Source organism: Amblyomma americanum, chromosome 6, assembly GCF_052857255.1.
Source record: "Amblyomma americanum isolate KBUSLIRL-KWMA chromosome 6, ASM5285725v1, whole genome shotgun sequence".
NCBI classification, from domain to species: Eukaryota; Metazoa; Arthropoda; class Arachnida; order Ixodida; family Ixodidae; genus Amblyomma; species Amblyomma americanum.
This window is the reverse complement of record NC_135502.1, coordinates 68,114,859-68,138,553: the sequence shown is the minus strand read 5'-3', so window position 1 is coordinate 68,138,553 and position 23,695 is coordinate 68,114,859. Positions and strand designations below refer to the sequence as shown.

The 23,695-nt window shown below is 45.6% G+C and overlaps 1 protein-coding gene across 1 annotated transcript in view; it reads right to left on the bottom strand.

Annotated features, from left to right (window-relative positions):
- Nucleotides 1–5,352: 5,352 nt before the first annotated feature.
- The window catches only part of Adar (Adenosine deaminase acting on RNA), a 31,296-nt gene continuing 12,953 nt past the window's right edge, over nucleotides 5,353–23,695 (bottom strand). The window contains exon 5 of the mRNA XM_077627221.1: nucleotides 5,353–9,292. Coding sequence (XP_077483347.1) covers nucleotides 8,960–9,292 — 333 coding nt within the window. The 3' untranslated portion in view covers nucleotides 5,353–8,959. The remainder of the gene's footprint in view (nucleotides 9,293–23,695) is intronic.

Genomic DNA, 23,695 nt, shown 5'->3' with positions numbered 1-23,695 from the left:
AATTCCCTCCTTCTTCGTATAAACTCACTCCTTCTCCCGTTCCTATTGGCTAGGAGCAATCGTCTGTTCTGGGAGGTTCTCGATTTTTCTTTCGCCCCGTCGACGCCGAGCGCGAGAACGAATGGGAGAGGGCGACTCCTAGCGCGGGCGAAGTTACGCGCCCTCCGTCGCCTCTGAGTCATCTTTTTCTACTACTTCCTGGAAAGTTCGGCGCCCAGTCTGGACTACTTTTTCCGTCGAGCGCGCGCGAGGGTGCGCAGCCGCTAGGCAGGAATGGACCCTGGAGACAGGCCTTAGTGTGCAGCTCTCCAACTTCCCCCTTCACTCTTTCACAACCCTAGCCCGAACAGTGAACATTCCATGCCCCACGGCACGCGGACAAAAGCACGTGTGACGTCTTCTTTCATTTCCTGCCTTGACTCTGTCATCAGACTCATCTGCTATCGGACTCATCCTCCCCCGCCCAAATTACCATCACGGTAAAGAAAAGTCGAATGAGAGGCACTGTTGGGTACTGCAGCACATCCTTTCTATGAGAAGGACAGCGGCAGAACTATTTGAAGGTGGAGGGTGGCGGGGTGGTGACGAGGGGCAAGGGAGATTTAGGTCTTCAGCCCACATTACGTTTTAGGTGTATCCCCCTTGCCCCTCCTCTCCAGACAGCACTGGACAGACGGACTGACAGGAAACCACGAAAACTCTTCCAAGCAAACTCACCTCGCATCGTAAGAAAGAGGGCCCCGCCGGGGTGGCGGGGGATTCCTGTTTTTGCAGCTCGACAAGCTCTCCCCAAATGATGATGTTACATTAAGCGGGGGGCCCCGTATGCTCGTTCTGGTTTTCTCGCTTCATACGTGTCGCTCGAAGTTACGTTGCCTATGGTTCTATATACTAAGCAGGTTAGAATAAATGGGCCCCCTTCTCCTACTGTCCGAGGTGAGGCCTTGGGCTGAAGCCCCCTTAGCACCCCCCCCACCCCTTAATCCAGCGCTGTGTCGAAAAATGCCTGAAAGTGCCTTGGAATTAGGCTACAAGGTTACAAAAATGGCCAGTGGAGACCTCTTGCTCGAACTCCGAGATAACGTCCAACACTCAAAACTTTCCAACGTTGCGTCCATGGGTGATATACTTGTCTCCATCACTGCCATCGATCCCTCACCACAGTACGTGGTGTAATTTCAGAAAATGGTTTCCTCCACCCCACCGAACAAGAAATCAAAGAAGTGCTTGCTGAACAAAACGTCGTTGATGTTCACGGGATCAAAATATGAGAAGAGGGCAAAGAAATCCAGACAAAACAAAGAGTCCTGACCATTTCGGCATAGTACTCTCCCAGACTCAATTGAAGTGGGTTATTTGAAAATAAATGTGAGACCCTACATTCCTAACCCTCGACAATACTTTAACTGCCAGAGGTTCGGCCATGGTTCAGAGTTCAGAGCGGTCGCAAAGCTTGCGCGGAATGCGCTTCGAAAGATCACTCTTCTGATGTATGCGACGGCGCCCTACGTTGCGCAAACTGTGAAGGAGACCATGCTGCATACTCCAGGGCGTGTCCGTCCTGGAAGGAAGAAAAATAATCACACTGAAAAAGTGCTAAAAACATTTCTTGCAAAGAAGCAAGAAGGCGATGCGCTCGAACAAACACATTCTCCTTCACCGCAAAAACAAACTTCGCCGATGTGGTGCGTGGGAGCGGCATACCAATCCAGTTTTCGGCACCTGCCCAGGCCACTCGCAGTGAGCCTGTGGCGGGGCCATCAACGCTCCCAGTTGGAGTAGTTAACATTACTCCGCCAGCCCAAATGGAGGCCTCACAGACCCCCGGGTCGGTGGCTCTCAAGACCTCCTCCCACAGGTTGAGGTCGAGGTCTAACTCTAACGTCCACGTGCCCCCTTCACCGTCTTCCAGCGCCTCTGCAGAGGCGATGTACACGACCCAGGGCAGCCCCGTGCCGTCCACGTCGGACGGTCGGCGGAGCTCTCTGGATTGGTCAAAAAAAAGGACAGGCCCCAAGTCACGGGGCCGTAAACAACTTGATCTTGTTTTTCATGAAAACTACATGTAAACACAAGATGACTTTCATAATTAAATGGACCGGTAAAGGACTTCTAAACAACTACAGTGACATAAAATATATCCTAGGAGCACACGCTCCTGTTGCTTTATGTCTACAAGAGACAAATTTAGGTCCTAAACAGGCAAGCAGGCTGTCAGGAGGTGTAGCCACCATAGTGAAAAACGGTGTCCCGGCTAGTGAGCTAGACTGAAAACAAGTCTCGAGGCTGCCGCAGCCGCTCTGCTTGCACATAAAACCGTGATACCGTGTGTGTGCGTGTTGCTGTGCATTTTCGAATTTTTGTATACGCTCGACCGTTCATATTACAATATGCCATTTACGTCATTGTTGCTTTCATGATTTTTTGTTATCAGTTTGCTCAGTATTGGAATGTGTTGTACTTTTGTTATCTTTGTTATTTACACAGTGTCATCTGCATGACGATGTTTTGCAACTGTATCCCCCCTACAAAAATGCCCTCAACGGGCGCTGTAGGTACCTGAATAAATAAATAATACAGTGTGCTCTGTATATATTAAGGCGATAGCCTTTACTGGCTCACACTCGCGTCCGTCCGTTACATTTTAGGTCACGTGATATCTCTGCCACGCTCGCGCCAGCTGCTCTTCTCCTCTGTCATGAAATGAATTCAAGCGCGGAAAATTCAAGTCAGTGCAATGAGTCGCAAAAGCAGTTAAGAGATATCTAAGTGCCTCCAACGAATTCTGAGTCACAGTTGAAGGTAACAATCCCTTACATAGAGGTTCTTTTAAAGCAGCTACCATAGCCACACATGGTAGTTGGAGACTTTAATGCACATTCTTGTTTTTGGGGAAGCGAGAAAACTGACGCTAGAGAGCAGCTTAGATAATTTTATTCTATCCACTACTGTCTGTTTGCTGAACTCGGGTAAACCCACAACGAAGTTGGGGAAAATGAGTGTTTTAGATTTGTATTTTCGTTCACTGTCTGTTTTTAGCGATTTTAACCGGAGTGTTTTCGACGATCTATACGGAAGCGATCATCTCCCTGTTATAATAGGTCTGTCATCCTCGCGAAGAGTTATTCTGACAAAACCGCGGCGTTGGAAACTACATTTAGCTGATTGGGCATTGTTTATCCTTGTTGTTGTCTATTGTAGTCTTCGGCGTAACCGGTGGGTGCGTTGCCATGGGAACCACTCAGAGGGTGGTTACCTCCAGGGAGGAAGATATCCCGTGAGCAGAAAATGCGTAACCGAAGGGTGGCTACCGTGGAAGGAGGGTATCGGGAGAGCGGAGGATCGTTACCTTGAATGAGGAGGGTATGGCGAAAGCGTAAGGCCCAACTGGTACGTGGTTGCAATGGGAACTAACAGGACAGTAGTTGCCTTTGAAGGAGGAGGAGGGTTGCCGTGGAAGGGTAGGGCTAGAGGTTATGGCGAGTGTGTAGGAGGGCGTACCACGGTAACTATCCGGAACGCAGTTACCATAGGAGGAGGGAGGGAATGGCCAGAGCAGAGGAATTTAACACAGTCCATCTGCGACAGCTGCTGCAAAACGCGCCGCCCGAGGAGGTGTTTAGCGGCGGCGCTAGGCTTCTAGAGCAACGTAATGGAGAGCAGGCCTACACGAAAAACTATATGCGGAAAGCTAAAAGGTGCACCCTGTAACTGTACAGATGTTAGGTTGCTCTCATATCCTCTACAGCATATCGTAAAGAATAGATGCCTTAACAGCTGTCATTATAAGGTTATTCTATATATAACCTCCTTGGTTCATTACGCCTGCCACTTATTAGTACGTGTCTGCATGCACATGAGTCAGGCCAGGCTGCATACGAACACAACTTAGGTTCAGCCTCAAGCCTGGGCCCATGAATGGCCTGTAGTGCTCTCCTAGAAAAACCGCCAGAGTGCAGTCGCCATGTTCAGATAGCAGACCAAGAGCATCCTTATAACCAAATGAAATCGCATATTTCACAGCCTACAAGTAGGCGACATAAAGTGCCACAGAAAATAGGCCACTGGAATAGGCATAGCAATCAGAAATATTCAGATTCAGTCCAGTTTTGATTATTTTTTCTTCAGTGCTCTTTTGCTAGTTACCAAGATTACTACAGCTGATAGAACAGCAGCCCTAGTGCCAGTGGTCTGGGCTTTCAGCTCTGCACCAAGGTGGTTTCTCAGTTGCATAGGTTTCCACTCGCAATTTTGGATGAATGCCAACTCGAATAATTCCCGTTATAAATGCACTTAACCATGCTTGATACCTCTGAAGACTAGCGTCTCCTTGGCTACCCCTTAAATGTAATTTGATAAATGAATCTCTGCGAGCAAAAGCTGTACCTGGGCAGAGGCATTGTGTAGTGAAAAACTACACAACGATTTCGCCCACCAGTATGCGGGTGCATTTGGGTTCATACTTAAAACTGCATGAAAGACTGGACAAAAGAAAGAGGCAGAACAAGCACTGACTGACAACTGGCGGATCTCTCCATTGTAATGCGCCTAAGTATTGAACCGATGACCTCACGGCAAATGGGTAGCAGGATACTGCAGCCACTTAGCTACTGCAGAGGGTGCACTCACATGTTTTCACTGCAAAAAGTACCATCTGCTCTGCCCTTGTGTGCTCGAGCAATGTGTACCACGCAATAAAAACTGAAATTGGACAGAGGTCCATTACTTTTGGGTAAAATGCTTGAACCCTTTCGGTTTGCAGATATATGTGGCTCTAGTTCCGCGCAAGCGTTGCCTGTAGAAACCAGCAGCTGTGGCTAGGTGTCGCTTTACTCACAACACAATTCGCCACTCGAGTGCTCTTCACAAGGGCGACGCAGATTGTACATGAGTAATATTGAAGCAGCCCTGTCATTCATATTTAAGAACAAAACTTTCTTCTAAATTGACCTTAAAGGCTTTGAGGGGATGATGGGCCCAGAGGAAAACTACTTAGAAAATGGCAAAAAGAATTATTCTCTACAAAAGATGCAGGAGTGCAAATAAATACAAACATGGACATAGTGAGAGCTGTCGGTGTTTTTAAACTGCGTTGGTGTTATTTTTTTGTGTTCCTACGCCTTTCCTAAATAAGCACCAACAAGCCCAGCTATAAGTACTTCTCAATGTTATTCTCACACACACCTGAGGACTAATCACAGACTACACTGTACAAAGCGTTCCCTTTAGTATTGAATGGACTTGCACTTGTCCCCAAAGCACTCGAAACTGAAAATACATCAACCGCAATATTTCTTTTATTAAGGTCTGCTGTGTGCATTGCATGCAATGCTGGTGAGAGATGACAAATGCTCAGATGGCTTGAAGAAACTTTTATCTTCAGGGCTAGTGTGATCAAGTGGATCATACAGCAATGAATACAGCCTAGAATTCTTGTTTAAGAGGGACGAACCTGGAAATTAACATGCATGCGTGTCTGGCACTTGTGATGCAGCTTGCATTTCGTGTCTGGAGGTATGTTTCGACCGCTTACTGCAGCAACTGCACATTTCGTCGACCTGTGCAACAGCCGGTAAAACATTAAAGCAGCGCAACCAATTGTGACACAGACAAGAATGCTACAACGAATTTTACAGGCCTTTTTGGCAGCAGATATGTACAGAGTGAATGCAAGGACTTGATGGAGGGGAAGGAGGGAAAATGAGGAAAAGACATGTTGAACCCACCCTATATACAAAGTGTCGGCTCAGTCACTGTACAGTGAACGTGACTGGACAAAGCACACTCGAAAAAAAGGCACACCCCCAATTCATGCCCAATAAACACTACAAAAACAGCAGTGTACAGCATTTCACACGCTGCGTCATGCAGATGACAACAGTGAAGAGAGGAAAAGAAATGTAGGTGTATCGTGCTGAAAAATCAATGTGAAGGTAGTAAGAAAATGCAACGGCACAAAAAAATCCATACTAGTAACAAAAATGCAAAAAAAAGCATGTGGTTGTACCGGCGTCCGTCATAATGAGTAGAATTTTTAGAGAAGGAAGAGAGAGGTCTACACTATCCAAGGGTATGTATGTGTCAAGATGGGTTACAAATATGAAGAGATTGCGAGTACAAGCATTGGAGAAAGGCAGCACAAATGCTGTCACTAGTGGTGGTCATTGTATCTTTGCATACATTTCTCTAAAAAAAACTTCGCAGCTAGTGTTCTCTTTGCACAGCAAGAATAAGTTTGTCAGAGCTCTAGCTTGCACACAATTACAGCCTCTGGCTTGCTCAATGTAGCACAAGCGGACAACAGTTGCAAAATAAAGCAAAAGGAACCAATCTCTCATCGCAGTGCGTTGCAAGTATGGGGATACCCAGTGGTACACAACTAGACTTGGCAGTAAGTGACGATGAAAGCGAGCTCAACTGCAAGTCTTGAAAATGATAGAATTTGAGCCCAAGTTTGATACTGGCCAGGTACGGTACACGGTAAGCACAAATGAATGATACAGGATGCTTCAGAGTAGAGAACACGACTTTTTTTTTGTTTCATAAATGGCATGCTGTGTGTAAAGCTTTGCATTACCGTTACAAAACTGCAGTATATTTTTAACGTTAAAATACCACATAAAAAATGACTTGGGTCATGTGTGAGGTCAAATGACATAGATGCAATGGCCTCCTGATATCTTTGGGACCGTGTGATCTCCTAATAAGAACTGAGCACATCATTGAAAAAAAAAAAACCAAAGGCAAACTGTTAAAAAAACACTGAGGTCAGTTTCATCCAGTTTAGGCTGCTGTGGTGGCTCAGTGGTTACGGCGCTCGGCTGCAGACTTGAAAGACGCGGGCTCAATCCCGGCCGCAGCAGTTGAATTTCGATAGAGGCAAAATTCGAGACACCCGCGTACTGCGCAATGTCAATGCACGTTAAAGAACCCCAGGTGGTTGAAATTTCCGGAGCCCTTCACTCCAGCAGCCCTCATAGCCTGAGTCGCTTTGGGACGTTAAAACCCCCCCACACCCACAGACCAAACCAAGTTTCATCCAGTTTTTGTTCATAGTAAAAATTGATGTTATGTGCTCTCTGGGGCATGATGATGTCTGTCCGGCAACAAAATGCACCTTTACTGCCAAGAAAGTTGCGTTTAAAAATTTACTCACTGCTCGGCTCAAACTTGTGAAGTCTACACCAAAAAGGATTCCATGATCACCTTAAAGTGAATGGCTGTGTATCGTAGCCTTTAGGATCCATGCCTAGAAAAGTGTGCCGATGCACCACAGTGTGTGAAATCGGACAGTGGTGACGACACCTGTATTCTCTTTCTGGCCTTTTTTGGCTAATAAAAGCTCTTTTCAGTGAAAATAGTGTCTTAGTAATTAGAATGCAGTAATCTATCGATACAGGCAGACTTCAATTAGTCTGTCCTCAGTGTCCCTTTAAGCCAACAGTTAGGCAACTTTAATTTCCCAAAGATGCAAAACAAAAATTTTGTTAACATGAACCCTAGTAGTACCACAATGACTAGCACCCGATAGCAACAAGCGGCAAATAGGTTTTTACGAATGCGCTGCATTGTGCAAAGGTATGCAAATGGGAAAACACTGAAATAAAACACAAGACCGCTGCAAGTGCGTGCAGTCATTCCCATCAAGGAACAGCAATGGTGAACTGCAGTAAGCCTTGCATGTGAAACCAGTGCAGCTAAGTATTCTTTCTGCACTTAGAACCCAACAATAGCATATGTGTGACAAAGGGGCACTTGTCATAAAAAGGCTAAAACCACAAATTAATGGCTGAATGAAAAATGCCACAAACGGGATTTTTTGAAAATACTTCCTGGGCCTAATCTGTGCCTCCTAGCAAACACTTCACATACGTGTTTTTCTGACCATTCAGCCATATGCTGCCATAAACGACATTTTAACCATTTCAGTTAAACTGAACAGATATGCACGGTCCCAGGACAAACATCTTAGAGACAGCGTACTGCATTTACTAATACACGAAACAAGGGGGTGACACACCTTTTAGTTACTGTTGACAATTAGTAAGTTGATCGTACCACTACATGAATTTTGCAGAAGCGTGATCTCAAGCCAAGAGTTATGAGAAAAATAAACATGCCTCAAACTCTACAGCCAGCAACACATACCCAAACAAAACCTTGTGGGCGAAAGGGACTTATAAACTCCATTCGGCTGCGATCTTCAGTACAGTATTTACTGAATAAGTTGTCTTGGCAGCTACTGTTGCATAACTATATGGGGCAATGAATAGCCAAAGCTGTCATGACCTGATTCTTAACAATACTTGGCAATAACAACAGGATGATGATAAATGATGGAGCCTTGCGAAGTGAATAAAACACAAACGTAACCAGTTGTCCACAATGTGCAAAGCAACACACATGCCATTTGGCACACACACAAAGAAAAGCAAATGTAATTCAGGAAAACATAATGTCACTTTATTCCACGAGCATGCTGAGAGCCAGTCTCCTGCAAGATTTCATTCTGTCATTGTCCTTTTGCAAGAGTGCAAAGCAACTTGCAAACATCTGTCTCTTAAAACATTTGCTGCAATAAATGGACAATGAAATTCCAACTGGAAGTGCTGCTTGTGATAATTTCAAAAGCTAAAATTGCAACACGATTCTTGCAGCACCTCACTCCATGACGAGAATGCAAGTCTTTAACATGCGGCCTGTGTATGAAAACAAAAACACGTGAACAAGAAAGACCAGAAACAGGAAGACAGACAACTACAGACTCAACTCCTACATAGGAAAAAGAAAAGAAAAACAGTAGCAAGCTGTGTAGAATTGTCAAAAAATGAAATGGGGATTGCAATCATCAAATGAGCAGGAGTGGAAAAAAACGCTCAGCGTTTTGTCGCAATTAGACACTGTGTCCTGCCGCATCAGAGGGTAGTACCGGCAAACAAAAACTTTTTCCTGTAGAAGCTCAAAACACGAGCTCAAACTCGTCCGCCTCAATGGGCTTGGAGACCCATGTCCCGAGGCCCGAGGCGCTGAAGGCCTCGCTGACACGTTGCTTGGCCTCCTGGTACAAGCCGGCAGACTTCTTGGCCTCAGCGTAGAGCCGGGGCGGCTGGGCAGGGTCCTGCGGCTCGATAGAGGGTACGCTGCCCCACAGGTGGCAGAAGCGGGCAAATAGTGACCGCTTGGAGAGCCGCGACACCTGGCCCTCCTCGGTCTTGCCTGTGCTGGCATTCACCACCTCAGGACCCTCGCAGCCAGCCGTCCAGTTGATGCTGAAGTTTGGAGACTTGTTCACCTGTGCACATGCAGAGAAGCAAGAGTGACATTTAGACCTGTAGCCAGCTACACACATTCCACTGTGCCAGAAACTAGACTGCTAGTGATTGACAGCGAGTCTTCCCCGTAACCAAGCTGGCTTCGAATTCCTGTTTAACAAAGTTTGGGTTGTCTGCGTCTTTAGTAGGGTAAGTGTGCGGGCTAGTTGGTAATCCATGAATAAAATTATATAGAGCGCAACTTAAAACAGACAAATACAAAGACGTGAGCAGATACATGAGCGCTCAACACACAAGACACACAAAAGCGCTTGTGTGTCTGCTCTCGTCTTTGTGTTTGTCTGTTTTAAGTTGCGTTCTATATATTTTTAATTATAATCTTGCGTCTTTAGATAAAGTGCAATGTCACACAGCCTGTCAAACCAAATGGTAGCTGCACTTGAAACTATCAATGAAATTTAAGCGGCAGAGCATTCGTTAGCATTACAGATTAGGATCAGCATCAAGATCCAAATTATAACTTTACAATACCACAGATATTAGCAAGAAGTAACAGTAAACAAAATAGAAAAAAAATTGGCGGTGGTTTAGCTCTGGTTAAACCTGGAGTGATGCGATAGCTACAGCTGACCGAGTGGAACTTGCTCAGTTGAATTGCAAAGTCAGTCTTTCGCCGCTCCATTTCTTTGGGCGTTCCTTCTTCATCTTTGTCCCACTTGACACGCTGCATGTGCACAGCTGTTGCAGCTCGGTTTTGTCGGCGCGGCACGCCGCCGCCAGCAGCAGCTGCTCCGCACCACGTGACCAACCACGTGACAGAGTGGCGGCGCAGCCACACTGAAGGCTCGAAATTCTACTGTAATGTAGCTATCGCTACAAAATGGCTCTGGTTTAGCTCTGGTTAAACCCAGAGTGATGCGATAGCTACAGCTGGCTGAGTGGAACTCGCCCAGTCGAATTGCAAAGTCGGTCTTTCGCCGCTCCCGTTTCGATGGGCTCATCTTCGCATCCCTATATGTGGATTCACCCCCCCCCCCCCTCCCCCTTCCACACTCCTGTTCGGTTTCACCAGCAGCTGCTCCGCAGCACGTGACCAGCCACGGTGGCCAGGCCACGGGGTGGCCACGCTGAAGGCTTGAAATGCTAGCGTAATGTAGCTATTGCTACAAAAGCTTAAGCACTTCCCATTTTCCATCAATGGAGTACATCTTAGTTCTATTCCATTGATGGCTTGCAGGGATTGTATAGCAGCTTTTATTTGGCACCAACTGCCTGATTCTATCCAAATGAATGCAGCACCTTTTCAGACAATCCAATTTCTCTTGTGGTAGTTAGTCCCTAACCTAAAATGCTCTTATTGCAGCCACTGCAATGTGTTTTGACTTCGGATAATATTTTGTAGTCGCATAAACCTCCAGAACAAAGTGGCAAACACCCCTAAAAGAAGGCCCTCCAGCCAATGGTGCCTACCATGATGTCACGCTAGGGGATCAACCGCGACGTCATGACAAACTGCCGACGCCACTGGCCATTAGGGTGCCTGCCGCTTCATTCTTGAGTTGTACCCAACCATAATTCTAGCTGCCAACAAAGCGACGCGAGCCCTGCTACTGAAATGTTCTCGACACTACAATGACACTCTAACTCACTAGTCTTCCCTTTAGGTTCTAGTACAGTAACACAATATCCAATTGCACTACAATCTCTCTTAAAAAAAAAAAGTGCAGGCTTATGTGAATGAGTAAAATTAATGACCAAGGTACTCCAACACCAGCACATACAACCAAAAACAGAGACTGCAAGATGGCTTATTTTTGTACAGTATCAATGGCCTGTCCTTCTGTTAAGATATTTTTTCTGCATTTATGGTGCTTTTGCCTCATCTACAAAATACATAAATGAAAAGGATTATGAAAGTGCCGAGTTGTGCAGCTTTCTACTGGAGGGGGAAATGAGTAGATGATGTTCCTGCTGAACACTGCAACCGAACTAGCACTGCTGTTTCTACTGACACAGCCGATTGGCCTGTTGTGCCTTCTGGCGGTGCGGGCTGGGCACTTTATTTTTCCTGCCCAACTTAATCTCTCTCATAGCCGACTGATGCCTGCTTCTAGGGAGCAACTGTTTCAAGGGAAAAACTCCTTGGCTTATGTGTGCACAGCAACGAGACTTGAAAATTTATGGGGCAGCCAGTGCAGTCCATCTTACAACCCCTGATAAGTAAATAACAGGCCAGTACAGAATCGACCACACTTGTCTAGAACGCTTGAGCAGTGTGCTGTGGAGCAAATTAAGTTAAATCTTATCGCAGATGCTTTGTGGGGATAATGCACTGCGGCCTGTGTACTACTCTCCATTGCAAGCATTATCAGTGAAAACAATACCTACTTTAGAATTTCGCTTTATTTCCACCGGACAGCACCGCTTGCTCGAATACTCTACACAAGTGTGATCTACTCTGTACATACAATGGCTCATGCTCGCGTGGGAAAAGTCCTTGGTTTGGAGCCCGCATTGTACTCTGCCCCTTGTGTACTATATACTGCTCCCTCTCAGCAATCAATGCTCGATTTCTGCTAACCCCCCGGTGCTGCTTCTCCTGCTCGTGAAGATTGTGGAGAAGCACCTGAATGACAGCCATCATGGCGAGTGTTTTGTTGTCCATTCTGCTTGCTTTTCGATTCCACCCTTACTGTTCATAAAGCCAACTCGAATATGACAGCACCACCACTGGACATATATGGGGAGCCACAAACAAAACCGCTATCCACCCCTTGAGAGAATGCAGCACATGAAATCTTAATGCAAATCACCAGACTGTCATGGGTTTTCCTTGCAAAATACAAAAATTTGGGCATTTTTTTGTTGTAACGTTACAGGCAAAAGCTATTTAAGATGTAAAACAGCTTATTAGCCTTAGTTCCATAAAGGTGCACCTTGCAGCGCATCTAAGTGGCTTCAGTCTGAAGGCACTTTTTGGTTACTTATGCACAGACAACTCATGTTAATATAAACTTTCTCAGTGCAATATACATGCTAAACACAAGCAACATCAAGGTTAACCTCAAATGATAAATCACTCGGTTAGGTAAACTGGTCATAACAAGCACCACATGTAGATACAAGAATCGCAACATAACACTTTAAAAAAATTGGACACTTAAGCTTCCTCTTTAAGAGTGGGACAACAAGGAGCCCAAGGAACGGAACCCCATCCCCATCCCCCATTGGGCGGCAATCCCTTGGATAATTTAAGGAAAGGAAATGACGCCTGTCTCACATATCTCAGTGGACACCTGAACCGTCATAAAAGAAGGAAAATGAAATGAAAATTCGTTTTAAGGAAAGGAAGTGATGCCTGCCTCACATATCTTGAACCAATGGCACTCTAAGGGAAGGAATATGCTGACAACTACTACAACTACTACTATGAGGACCCCAACCACTTTTCGACCGAACGAGCTGTATATGCTGTCCCGTAAAAGATGACATGCAGACCTTGAAGCAAATCCCAGTTACTGGTAATTGGGCTATGATGCATCTCCCGCTACCACCAGACGTATCCTCCACAAAGATGCCTCCTCGATGGGGAGTTGTGCTTGAAAGTAAAGTTGAATCTCAATAACTAAAACATAATTGGGATGAAAATTTGTTTGCACTACGCAGCGCATGGACTAAAGGAAGTCTGACTAGACAAATGGGCCATGCATTGTATTTCAAGGGTGTATAACTATGCTGGAGAAACATCTGCGTGCACATGTGTCAAGTGGTGGATCTGCAGTGGCCTCCAACACATGCTGGCGCTGCATCGATACCACTCTGCTGCCAGAAAAAAGTAGTCTACCACTATGCCGGAAAAGAAAGGATAGGGGAAAGGAAATGGAATGACAATCATTATGATGATGAAAAGATGTGCACAGCACATGTTATGCCGTGAGAATGTACCTGGTAGCGAGTGGCATGTGTTGATGGCAATAATGGTGATAATACCAAGCTGCGCAAAGGAATTATGTGATGGGTTGCCATGGTTACTGGTGTGCAGTCACCTGCTTCTGGGTGAGAAGTGAGCTGCTGCACATTGCCCTTTGCCAGCCAAGGCTGCATGGCTCATTCAAATGAACTGCTTGAATCTACCGCATGTTCGTACAAATGGGTGTTATTCCATCGAAGAACATTTTCAAGGAACTGCAGAGTCAATTCGAATCAACTGGGAGTTCAAATTAAAGGGACCTTCAGGATAAAGTGAAGTTGGCCTGTATCAACAAATTACCGCATTCTTATCAAAGGCTACTTTCACTCAAAAGGGAGTTTTTATGAGCTAGAAAACATTACAAACTGAAATATAGGCATCGTTGCCACTGACCGTTTTCACAAGCAAACTGTTATGCTGAGAACATTTTCTGCATTTGGACCTTTAAAGCTAGACTATACTGAAACTCTCTAAAAGGTGATTATGGAGCCCTTTTTGGTGTTGACGTCATAAGCATGGAGAGCTGGGCTAGTTGGACAACCACCCGGCGTCCGTGGCGTCTACTCTCTTCGTCCGTGTGTTTTTGTGCACTGGAATGATGTCTCTTGATGTCATAAGTTTGAATCGAGTAGCAGGAATCCAATTTTTTTCAGCAATAAATGTATAACCAACATAACCACAAAAAGCCACATCATCTGACTTTTGTTCAGTAAAAACATCCCTTTAACGCTTTAAGGCATGTTGCACACAACTGTGTAAATTGCAAACTTACTGCTTTCTGTCAGTTTGCTCCAGCTAGCCCTGAATCCTTCGTTTCAGGTGAATCTAGAATCCATCTCACAAACAGATGCTTTTCTGCGTCAACAAGTCAACACAGGAAATAATATTTCCCAAAACAGTGAGCTTCCTACCATGTCCTCCGACATTTCATTATCGACTGATATCGACAACAATACTAAAATCAGTTTTCTTCTCGAAGGTTTTCAAAAAAAAAAAAAAACAAATCATAAATCCCGGTATCTGAACATTGATGTTTATAAAATTTCGTGCATGCATGTAAAAAATTAACCATTGGTGTTTTTCACTGGAAACATAAAGAACTTGCTTTCTTGAGACCTGGAAATACCACAGAGATAAAAAAAAAAAAATGTTCTTAAATCCATATGATAAATTGTGCCTGACAGGTTTAAGCAAGTTCAAATGAATGAGGTTTCACTGAACTACCTTGCATTTTTGCTTTACTTTTTTTTCTGTAGTGCACAGCCTCCATAATCCTTGCATGGAGTACACACAAGCACCTTGTTGATATGCCCCTGACTTATGCAATTTCCCAGTTCGTCACTCATAAATAAAAATTGTCCATCTAGTTACAATGTCTCTTTTTGCAGTTGATACATTCCCCAATATTGCAATTTCCCAGTGAGTACGCTAATAATTTCAGGTGAATCTAGAATCCATCTCACAAACAGATGCTTTTCTGCGTCAACAAGTCAACACAGGAAATAATATTTCCCAAAACAGTGAGCTTCCTACCATGTCCTCCGACATTTCATTATCGACTGATATCGACAACAATACTAAAATCAGTTTTCTTCTCGAAGGTTTTCAAAAAAAAAAAAATCATAAATCCCGGTATCTGAACATTGATGTTTATAAAATTTCGTGCATGCATGTAAAAAATTAACCATTGGTGTTTTTCACTGGAAACATAAAGAACTTGCTTTCTTGAGACCTGGAAATACCACAGAGATAAAAAAAAAATGTTCTTAAATCCATATGATAAATTGTGCCTGACAGGTTTAAGCAAGTTCAAATGAATGAGGTTTCACTGAACTACCTTGCATTTTTGCTTTACTTTTTTTTCTGTAGTGCACAGCCTCCATAATCCTTGCATGGAGTACACACAAGCACCTTGTTGATATGCCCCTGACTTATGCAATTTCCCATGTTCGTCACTCATAAATAAAAATTGTCCATCTAGTTACAATGTCTCTTTTTGCAGTTGATACATTCCCCAATATTGCAATTTCCCAGTGAGTACGCTAATAATTTCACAAAGATTGCCAAATTCTGGTTGTATGCTTTGTAAAGCAATTAACCATAGGTGCGGCTCAAGATTCGATCGAATCAAGCCACAGGGTATGAGAGATCAACAGAAGCCCAGACGCAGTAAGCCACTGCAGTGAATCAAGGGAATGAAGCAAAGCAGAGAAGAAAAAAAACGCAACGGGACACGAACACACATGCAGGCCAAGCCTGGAGACATGCAAAACAAACAGCAGAAGTGCAGTGGCGCTTGTACACAGTTCCTCACTTCCAGTCATTTTTGCACCTCATTTAGTCTTTCACTTTGTAGTGCCACAGTGTGATCTGCATTTTTGCTTTTTCTCTTAGCATTCTTTCATTCTACCCATTCCCTCCTGTATTCGAACACCTTAACCTTTGCCCCTCAGGCCTCTGTTGCTTTATTTTTGTTCCCTTTTCTTTTTCCCCCATCTTGCCTACCTGCAGCATTGACATGTGTCCTTTGTTGACAGCTTGTCTGTTCTGCTTCCTTTCATCTTTCTTCTTTTCACTGTACCGCATATCTGCATTAACATTGTTTACCAGCCAATGCATTTACCTTGGAGTTCACCCTAGCCATATTCCCACTGTTCTTGGCTTCCTTTGCCTCTGTTCTGCTTTCCTCTTGTTCAGATTTCCAGCATCCTGGCCCTCCTGTGTCATCTACCATCCTCGCCCTGTATGCCTTGCTGTGTTTTCAACCCTTTATGTTGCTCCAAATTGTATTGAGAAGACTTCTTTATGCGTTCAAAGGGATAAGCATTAGAAAAAGGCAACGATAACAACGAAGATATTCCGGCTGCATTCCATCGCCAGACTCTATACACTGCTAAGTTTCTTTCATGCTAAGGACCATGCAAATGTGGAATGGAAGTCAATCAGCACCAGTAAAAATTTTCAGATCTTGCGCCGAGTGTTGACTGCCCTTTATAATAAGTGAAAGTGTCGATAAGAGTTTAATTGTCAATTGCGCTGTTCTTATTCTCAAGTCCAATTTCTCAAAATCTAATTATTGGTTTTGAATCGCACTGTTCCTTGAATACGCTTCTCTCCAGCATAAAAATAAGCATCAACAAGGTTCTACTGTAATGTAAATATAAATTACACAGCCTTATATCAAAATATCAAGAGCAACACATAAATCAGCCCCTGCATGCAATACGCCTAGTTTTTGTATTGCCAGTGCCCCAAATCTCTCATGGGTGAGAAAGACTACTACCTTTACCGGGGGTGTTACAAGAACACCACTTTTATATAGTACATGTGCAACTGTGGTGGCCTCTACGTTTATGACAGAGCTTGCAGTAACATAGTAGAGCCATCTATGGCACATTTTATCTCGCAATAAGGAGATATGTGGAACTAGAAACATATGGGAGTGGCTCCTCCACAATTGGTTGTAAATGCACCTCAGCGTAGATGTGTTATCGTTACACATGATAAACTGTGCTTACACATTTCAAATATTTTATGCTAAGCAATGGTCTCTAGGCAACTAGTCTAATGACAGTTTATGGTGCTACTTGTTGCATATTCCCAGCATTTTATTTCTCAGGCTCTGAGCACAGTCAATCTTGGATACATCAAACCCATATATGTCTATTTTGAATATATTGAACAGTCAGAACATCGCCTTGGAAATCCCACAAAAAAGTATAACGCATGTATCATACTCCAGCTCACCAGCACATTTGATACATCGAATACCACTTTGCACCGTGCCCCTGCTCCTAATAGGGTTCCAGCAATTGCGTCCTGTGCATGGTGCCGCGCTTTCCGAAAAGATGCCGTGGCCTAGAACACTTTGCAGTGCTAGCGCAGGTAAAAGCCAAGTGACAAGCAGAATGCAGGGTGCGACTGGGTGTGAAAGACAATAAAGGTAGAGGGGAAGCCTCCTAGTATCTGCATGCTGGTTGGCTGGCACAGCAAGACCGTCTACCCAGCTTATGCTTGCAACCTGCATGACGGGCCACGTGTTCCACAGCCATGGATGCCAAAAAATCGGGGGATTTGGATTTAGCAATGAACTTGGGACATCCTTCGGTGAGTGAAGGCTAGTGAAAAGAAGTCATTTGTCGTCGAGCTGTTCGGAATTCATTGCAGCAAGCACATTAAGCCCGATCCTGTAGAAAAAGGCTGACTTAAAGGTGAAGGCAGCCCAACTCCGCTGTTTGGGAGCTTGTTGTGTGCATGTTCCGACATGTGACAATGTTGAAGAAGCATAAAGTGGGCAGACTACCAACAGAAACACAAGTGGCTGTCTGGAAAGAGTAGCCACATATCTGCAATAACTTTCTGCCGTGGATAATATTCAATGCAGATAGAACTGCACCGATTAGGCAAATGCTGCCAAACAAGACTGCATCTGAAGGGCAGTACCGTATTTACTCGCATAATGCTCGCACTCGCGTAATGCTCGCAACCCCAGCATTGGCTATCAAAAATTGGGATTTTTTTTTTCTTGCATAATCATCGCACCCTCAAAATTACTGCCGCGAGCCGTCTGCTTGTCGTAGCGATCGCCATCTATTGACTGCGGCCACAACTAACTGCCATGGTTGGGCGCGCGTGCTACTAGGCGGCGGTACTGTGCTATCATCCGCTGCCACCGCCGCTACCGCTCATCCACTCACCACCGCTACGCCATTTTGCGAAGGTGTCTCCAGCTCTCCGGTGTCTCGTAGGCCTCGTTTGCCTTGTTTGCGTGTTGCACCGTGCTCTTTGTGCCGCTTCGCCACGGGACGCTACGCAAGCTACACAGCTGCTTTTAAGCTAAAAGCTATTGAGTACGCGTTGGAACATGGCAACCGCGCCGCCAGCAGACACTTCGGCGTCAACAAGTTTTGCGTCCAATATTGGAGACGGCAGCACGACGAACTCAAGACGACTGGTAAGACGCGCCGGGCCTTCCGTGGACCGAAGACTGGGAAATTTCCTGCCGTCGAATCCTCTTTACTGTATTATATCAAGGCTCGACGAGCGGATGGGTGTGCTGTGTCGATTGATTTGATACGGAACCAGGCGCTCGTAATCGCAAGAAAGGAGGGCATCCCGGTGCAAGACTTCCGCGCTAGTAACGGGTGGGCCACACGATTTATGCGGCGCAATGGACTCTCGCTCAGGAGGGGAATGACGCTTTGCCAGCGTCTGCCCGCAGCCTATGAAGAGAAAATAGTGGACTTCCATCGATTCGTTATCAGGATCCGGCAGGGGAAAAACTTCTTGCTCTCCCAGATAGGGAACGCGGACCAAACTCCGCTGAATTTCGATATGCCCAGCAGCAGGACAGTCGAACAGACAGGCGCTCGGACTGTGCATGTCAGGACTACAGGTGCCGAAAAACAGAGGTGCACGGTCATGCTAGGCGTGACGGCGGACGGGCGGAAGCTCCCACCGTACGTCATTTTCAAGCGGAAGACCCTCCCGAAAGGAAAGCTCCCCCCCGGTATACACGTGCGCGTCCAAGAAAAGGGATGGATGACCGCGGACCTTATGGTGGACTGGGTGAAGACTGTGTGGAGGCGGCGACCGTGCTTCTTTTTCCGTCGCTCCTCGTGCTTGATAGCTTTCGGGGCCACCTTCAAGAGTCTGTTCGGGCGAAGTTCAAGGAACTGCGCACGGACGTGGCTGTTATACCCGGCGGCCTCACATCAATGCTACAGCCTCTTGACGTATCTTTGAACAAGCCATTTAAGGATAACGTCCGGAGGCTGTACGCAGAATGGGTGGCCGAAGGTGAACATGCTCTGACGCCGGGCGGCAAGATCAAAAGACCGTCCGTGGAGCTGCTGTGCAGCTCGGTATCAGAGGCATGGGGGATGATTGATGTAAACATGGTGGCGAGAAGCTTCAAGAAAACAGGAATTTCGAACGCCCTGGATGCGACCGAGGACCACCTGGTGTGGGACGACGAAGAAGCATCGGAAGATGAAGAAACCATCGATTCCAGTGTCGACACGGACTCTGATGAAGAGTAGAATTGCCTGCAGGACGTACGCAACGCGAGTAGTGACCGGGAGGTTGCGTGCGGCAAATAAAGTGCTTTAGCAGCTTGAGCTTACGTTCACCCAGTACTTTCATAACGAAGGTAAGTTACGCTTGAAAGTAATGTTTTCGTTATATTTACAATTGCGGACCTGACAATCCTGATCTTGCACCCATTCATCTTTGCATTTAAAACTCCGAAACATTTGCTTGAAAATTTTACCCGCATAATTACTGCACCCCCAAACTTCGCGTTGATTTTCAGGGGAAAAAAGTGCGAGGATTACGCGAGTAAATACGGTAATAGAGAAATGGATGTATACATAGATAATAAGACGGACTACAAGGTACATGAAGTTTAATATACACACAATGTACAATGCCCTGATTACACACAACTTAGCAACCTTCTTTCGCTTAATGCACAGCTCACGCACACTCTCAGGCTCACATTCGAACATCCACTGGTCGCTCGCCAGTTTCATGCTCCGGCTCTGGGCCACACAAAGGGTGTTCTGGTTTGTGTCTCAAGTTGACACACTCACCTTACATTGTGGCTTAGCTTGCACCAACCAAATTCATGAGCTCGGCATTCAGCTGTACTGCCATAAGTGTGTCGCGGGCAAATGTGTGGGCTGGGACCAAGTCGAGACCCGAAAGCAAACCTGTTGTGGCAGGAACTGCGCTGTGCTCAACATACAGAGGGTGTGAAACGAAAAGGCAAGGATGATGATAGAGATAACAACAACAACAAAAAAAAACCAACAGCTCCGCCGACACTGGCCCTCGTATTTAGACCTATCGATTACAGCTGAAAACAAATCTCGAAATCGCCGGTACCTTTTGTATGCCCTCTGCGGTGGAACTTTTCCAGTTATCAAAACATAAGTCTTGGCAGAGTTACGACTGAACAGTTGGGACTACAGCGAGTTTTCTTGTTGGTACGAGCTTGTCACATGCAAAGCGCCACCATTTTCTTTCGCTCGCCATCTCCGCACACCTAAAATGTGCTTCGCTGCTGCAGCTTTACATATTCGGGACGAAAGAACTAAGCACAGATGAGTTCCACAAACTTTTTTGTGCATGAATCCTGGAGTTTTAGGAATGCAACAAAGCCCTGTACCTAAGTGCACATGCAATAGTTTGTTAAAACTTAATTTTGTAAAATTTTGTTCAGTGGTACACCTGTGTGCAACTAGTGGCACATACACAGTAGTGACTAGGGATGCTTACTGGAAATGTGCTGCTGATTAGCCTAGTGTCGCTTTCGCTACAAAACACCTTAAAGGCAGTGAAATTGCACAAGCAGTTCTTGTCCTCTAATACCGCTGTCACACGGGACTTCTTCTCGGCCTTTGCCGTAAAGTTGTCTTATTGCACTAAAGGAGGTAAACCGAAAAGGAGCAGCGACGCTGCTACACGGCAAATCCAAAGGAGCTAGAACGCGGCCTCCGTGAATGCCAAAAGTCACCGCTGTGTATGAAGCGGCGCTAGTAACATTATGAAATTAAAGCAGACGGTAGCAATTCAGCTAAGAGTGCATTCGTTTATGTTGGAAAAAGTAGCTATCACGATAATAAACGAGCGTTCTGACGGTGAGAAACGGATATTTTGAAACAAAGTTTCTTTTTTTTTCATCGTTCTCGGTCCGACCACGGTAGGCGCACTTTTCCGTTCGGCTCCTCATTGTGTTCGAGAAGCGTGCTTTGTTGCTTGTGTCTTTGTGCACACAAGCATACTCAAAACACGCATACAACAAAGAGCAAACGAAGAAAAAACAGCAAAGCGAGATGCGCAAGCACGTGTGTCGATGCGGCTGCTGAAAAGCGTTCAAGTCCTTTCTTAGCAGTGTGGATGTCTTTAGTCATAGCCTCCTCTACGGTTAAGTGCACTGTAACGCAAAATTAACCATTGAATAAGATAAATTAGATATTTCTTACGGTTTCAAAACTAAAAATTGCGTCAATTTTTTATTCTTTGAGCTTGCTAGCTGCCGCTGCCGTCTGGGTTGCTCCTTTAAGCAACTTTAAGGCCGCTGACGGCCGCCTTTATTGCTACGGAACTTTATCGCAAAGGTCTCGACGCTTTGCCGTGTAGGTGCGCGTCACGCGCCTTTGGGGCAGAGGACCTTAATTTCTAAGGCCTTACTAGTGCCCGTGTGACAGGGGTATAAATGCCCCAGGACTGTGATGTTTAGTGTCTCTGGCTGTGCGGGCCTTCGTATATCTTCACCTTTTAGTTTATTCAGCCCTGCAAGCAATTTTTTCTCTCGTCGCCCGTTTCTGCTTAAAGTGCGTGAGCGCAAACTCTCGCTCCATTGCCAGCGCCGCGCGAACATAATTGTGGCTACTGGACGCTTCGTTCTAAATGATTTCTAAGGTGACAAAGCAATAGTTACAAGTGTCCCTGTATAGTGCAGTGCCAGCTGAACAAATGTTCGAAACTCATCCTGATAAGACGGCAGTGCACCCCACGCTCCCGTGAAAACAGAACTTAGCCCACAGCAGGACTGTGCTGGAGCACCTTGGCTAGTTGTTAGTGTGTCGCCAAGGTCTTTGCGTTTGCTACCGAGTGCCGACTCTGGGCCACCGGCGGCACATCGGCGTGACCACCGCTGGATGAACCTATGTGTCCATGCTGCTGCGTGATCGCATTAGTTGGCGTAAAGTGCCCTGTGCTATAGCCAATTCACAGGCCCAAAATAATGCACGGGATCCATGTCACTTTCACTGCCAGTCTGATTTCTTTGTGTTTGCGATGAATTGCACAGCAATCTGATCCATTTCATCGCTGATGGCGGCCCGATCCTAGCTTCGTCCCACCAATTTGCCAACGATAGTTTCCTCCTTCTTGGGATGACAGGCTTGTGCCTCCATTTTCCGCATGCATGCTTTGTCTCAAATGTGCGACGATCCATCACTGGTGCACAGAAGAACCTCGCACAACAAAGGAGTGCTAACACACACAATAGCAGCAGCAGACTTGCGAGTTTCCGATAAGTCAGCAAAAGCATGTACGCATGTTGCAGAAGCGGACTACACAAGAAATAGTGTCTATCAGCAGCCACACACAAAGTGCGCCGAGTGTCACGTGGCAGGCCAGATCAATAAAAGCTAAGCAGCGGCTTTCCGGAGGCCATCGCATTTTTACTTTTCAAGAGTTTTTTTTTGATAGTAGACAAGTGACTACAATTGCAACGAAACTGCTGGGTGATACCACTCTTGCCGTGAGCTGCAGTGCAGAATCGGAGCTATCGTGCTTGAAAAATCTGCCACTTTCGCAGAGATTTCAGCCAGTTCTCTAGTGCCTACTGTCACAAAAGCATTTTGAAAAGTAACTTCTGGGCTGTTTCCTGGGAAAATTTTTGGGATATGATTATAAATATAGTCCAACACGGATACATCAAACTCGAAAGGGATTGATAACTCGATGTACAAAAAATGGCAGTACATAAGCTTATCTGTAAATTAGAAGCAAGAATACATAGAACCCAAGCTAGTGCCGCTGTTCTCGCAAGGACGTGCCACCCACTGGCATGCTGGCAGTGCACAAATCGCTAGGAGTTACGTATAACTGGCTTCGCATCACAGCGGCAGTGGACGGACCTTTGCAACTAGCCACTGCCTATTACAGAATGTCTAATACTGTTACCAGTACACTAGATATAAAATAATCACTCATTGGGATTAAGGGACAGCTAGTTTCCTACAACACCTTTGGCAACTAAGCACACCAGGTGAGTGGCCCCGGCCAAGGCTTCAGTTAGGTTGGCCTTACTGCACGACAGTGACATGGCATGGAAAATGAGTACTACAAGAGATCGATGAGCACCCTCAAGCACACCCCATGTTTACCGTGTAACATGGTGTCACAGTGCTAGCCCTGCCAACTAGTGTCCAAGGACGCGCAGCCGACCAGTCTCCATGCGCGAAAAGTGATCCAAGAGCGCCGTTAGGAGAAACGCCACTTGTAGCGACGCGGTGTGCAGCTAGATATACCGAACGACAGGCGAAATTTGAGTTCAGTAAACTGCATGCCCTTCCTATGCTTTTAAAGAGGATTTTCAAGGAGATAATCTGTGCTGGTCGCATTTCGATGGAGGCAAAATGCTAGGGGCCTGTGTACTGTGCGATGTCAGTCCACGTTAAAGAACCCCAGGAGGTCGAAATTTTCGGAGCCTTTCACTACGGCGTCCCTCATAGTCTGAGTTGCTTCAGAACGTTAAACCCCCATATACCATACTTTATACCATACCTAACCTTTGTGTTCAATACAGCCAATAATTCAAAATATCCGGGTTTGATGTATGCGGGCTTGACTGTACAAAATCTGATGTTCTCTAAGATCCAATCTTTTTTGAGAGTTTTGCGATTTGATCCCTGTGTCCTCCCTTAATTATTAAACG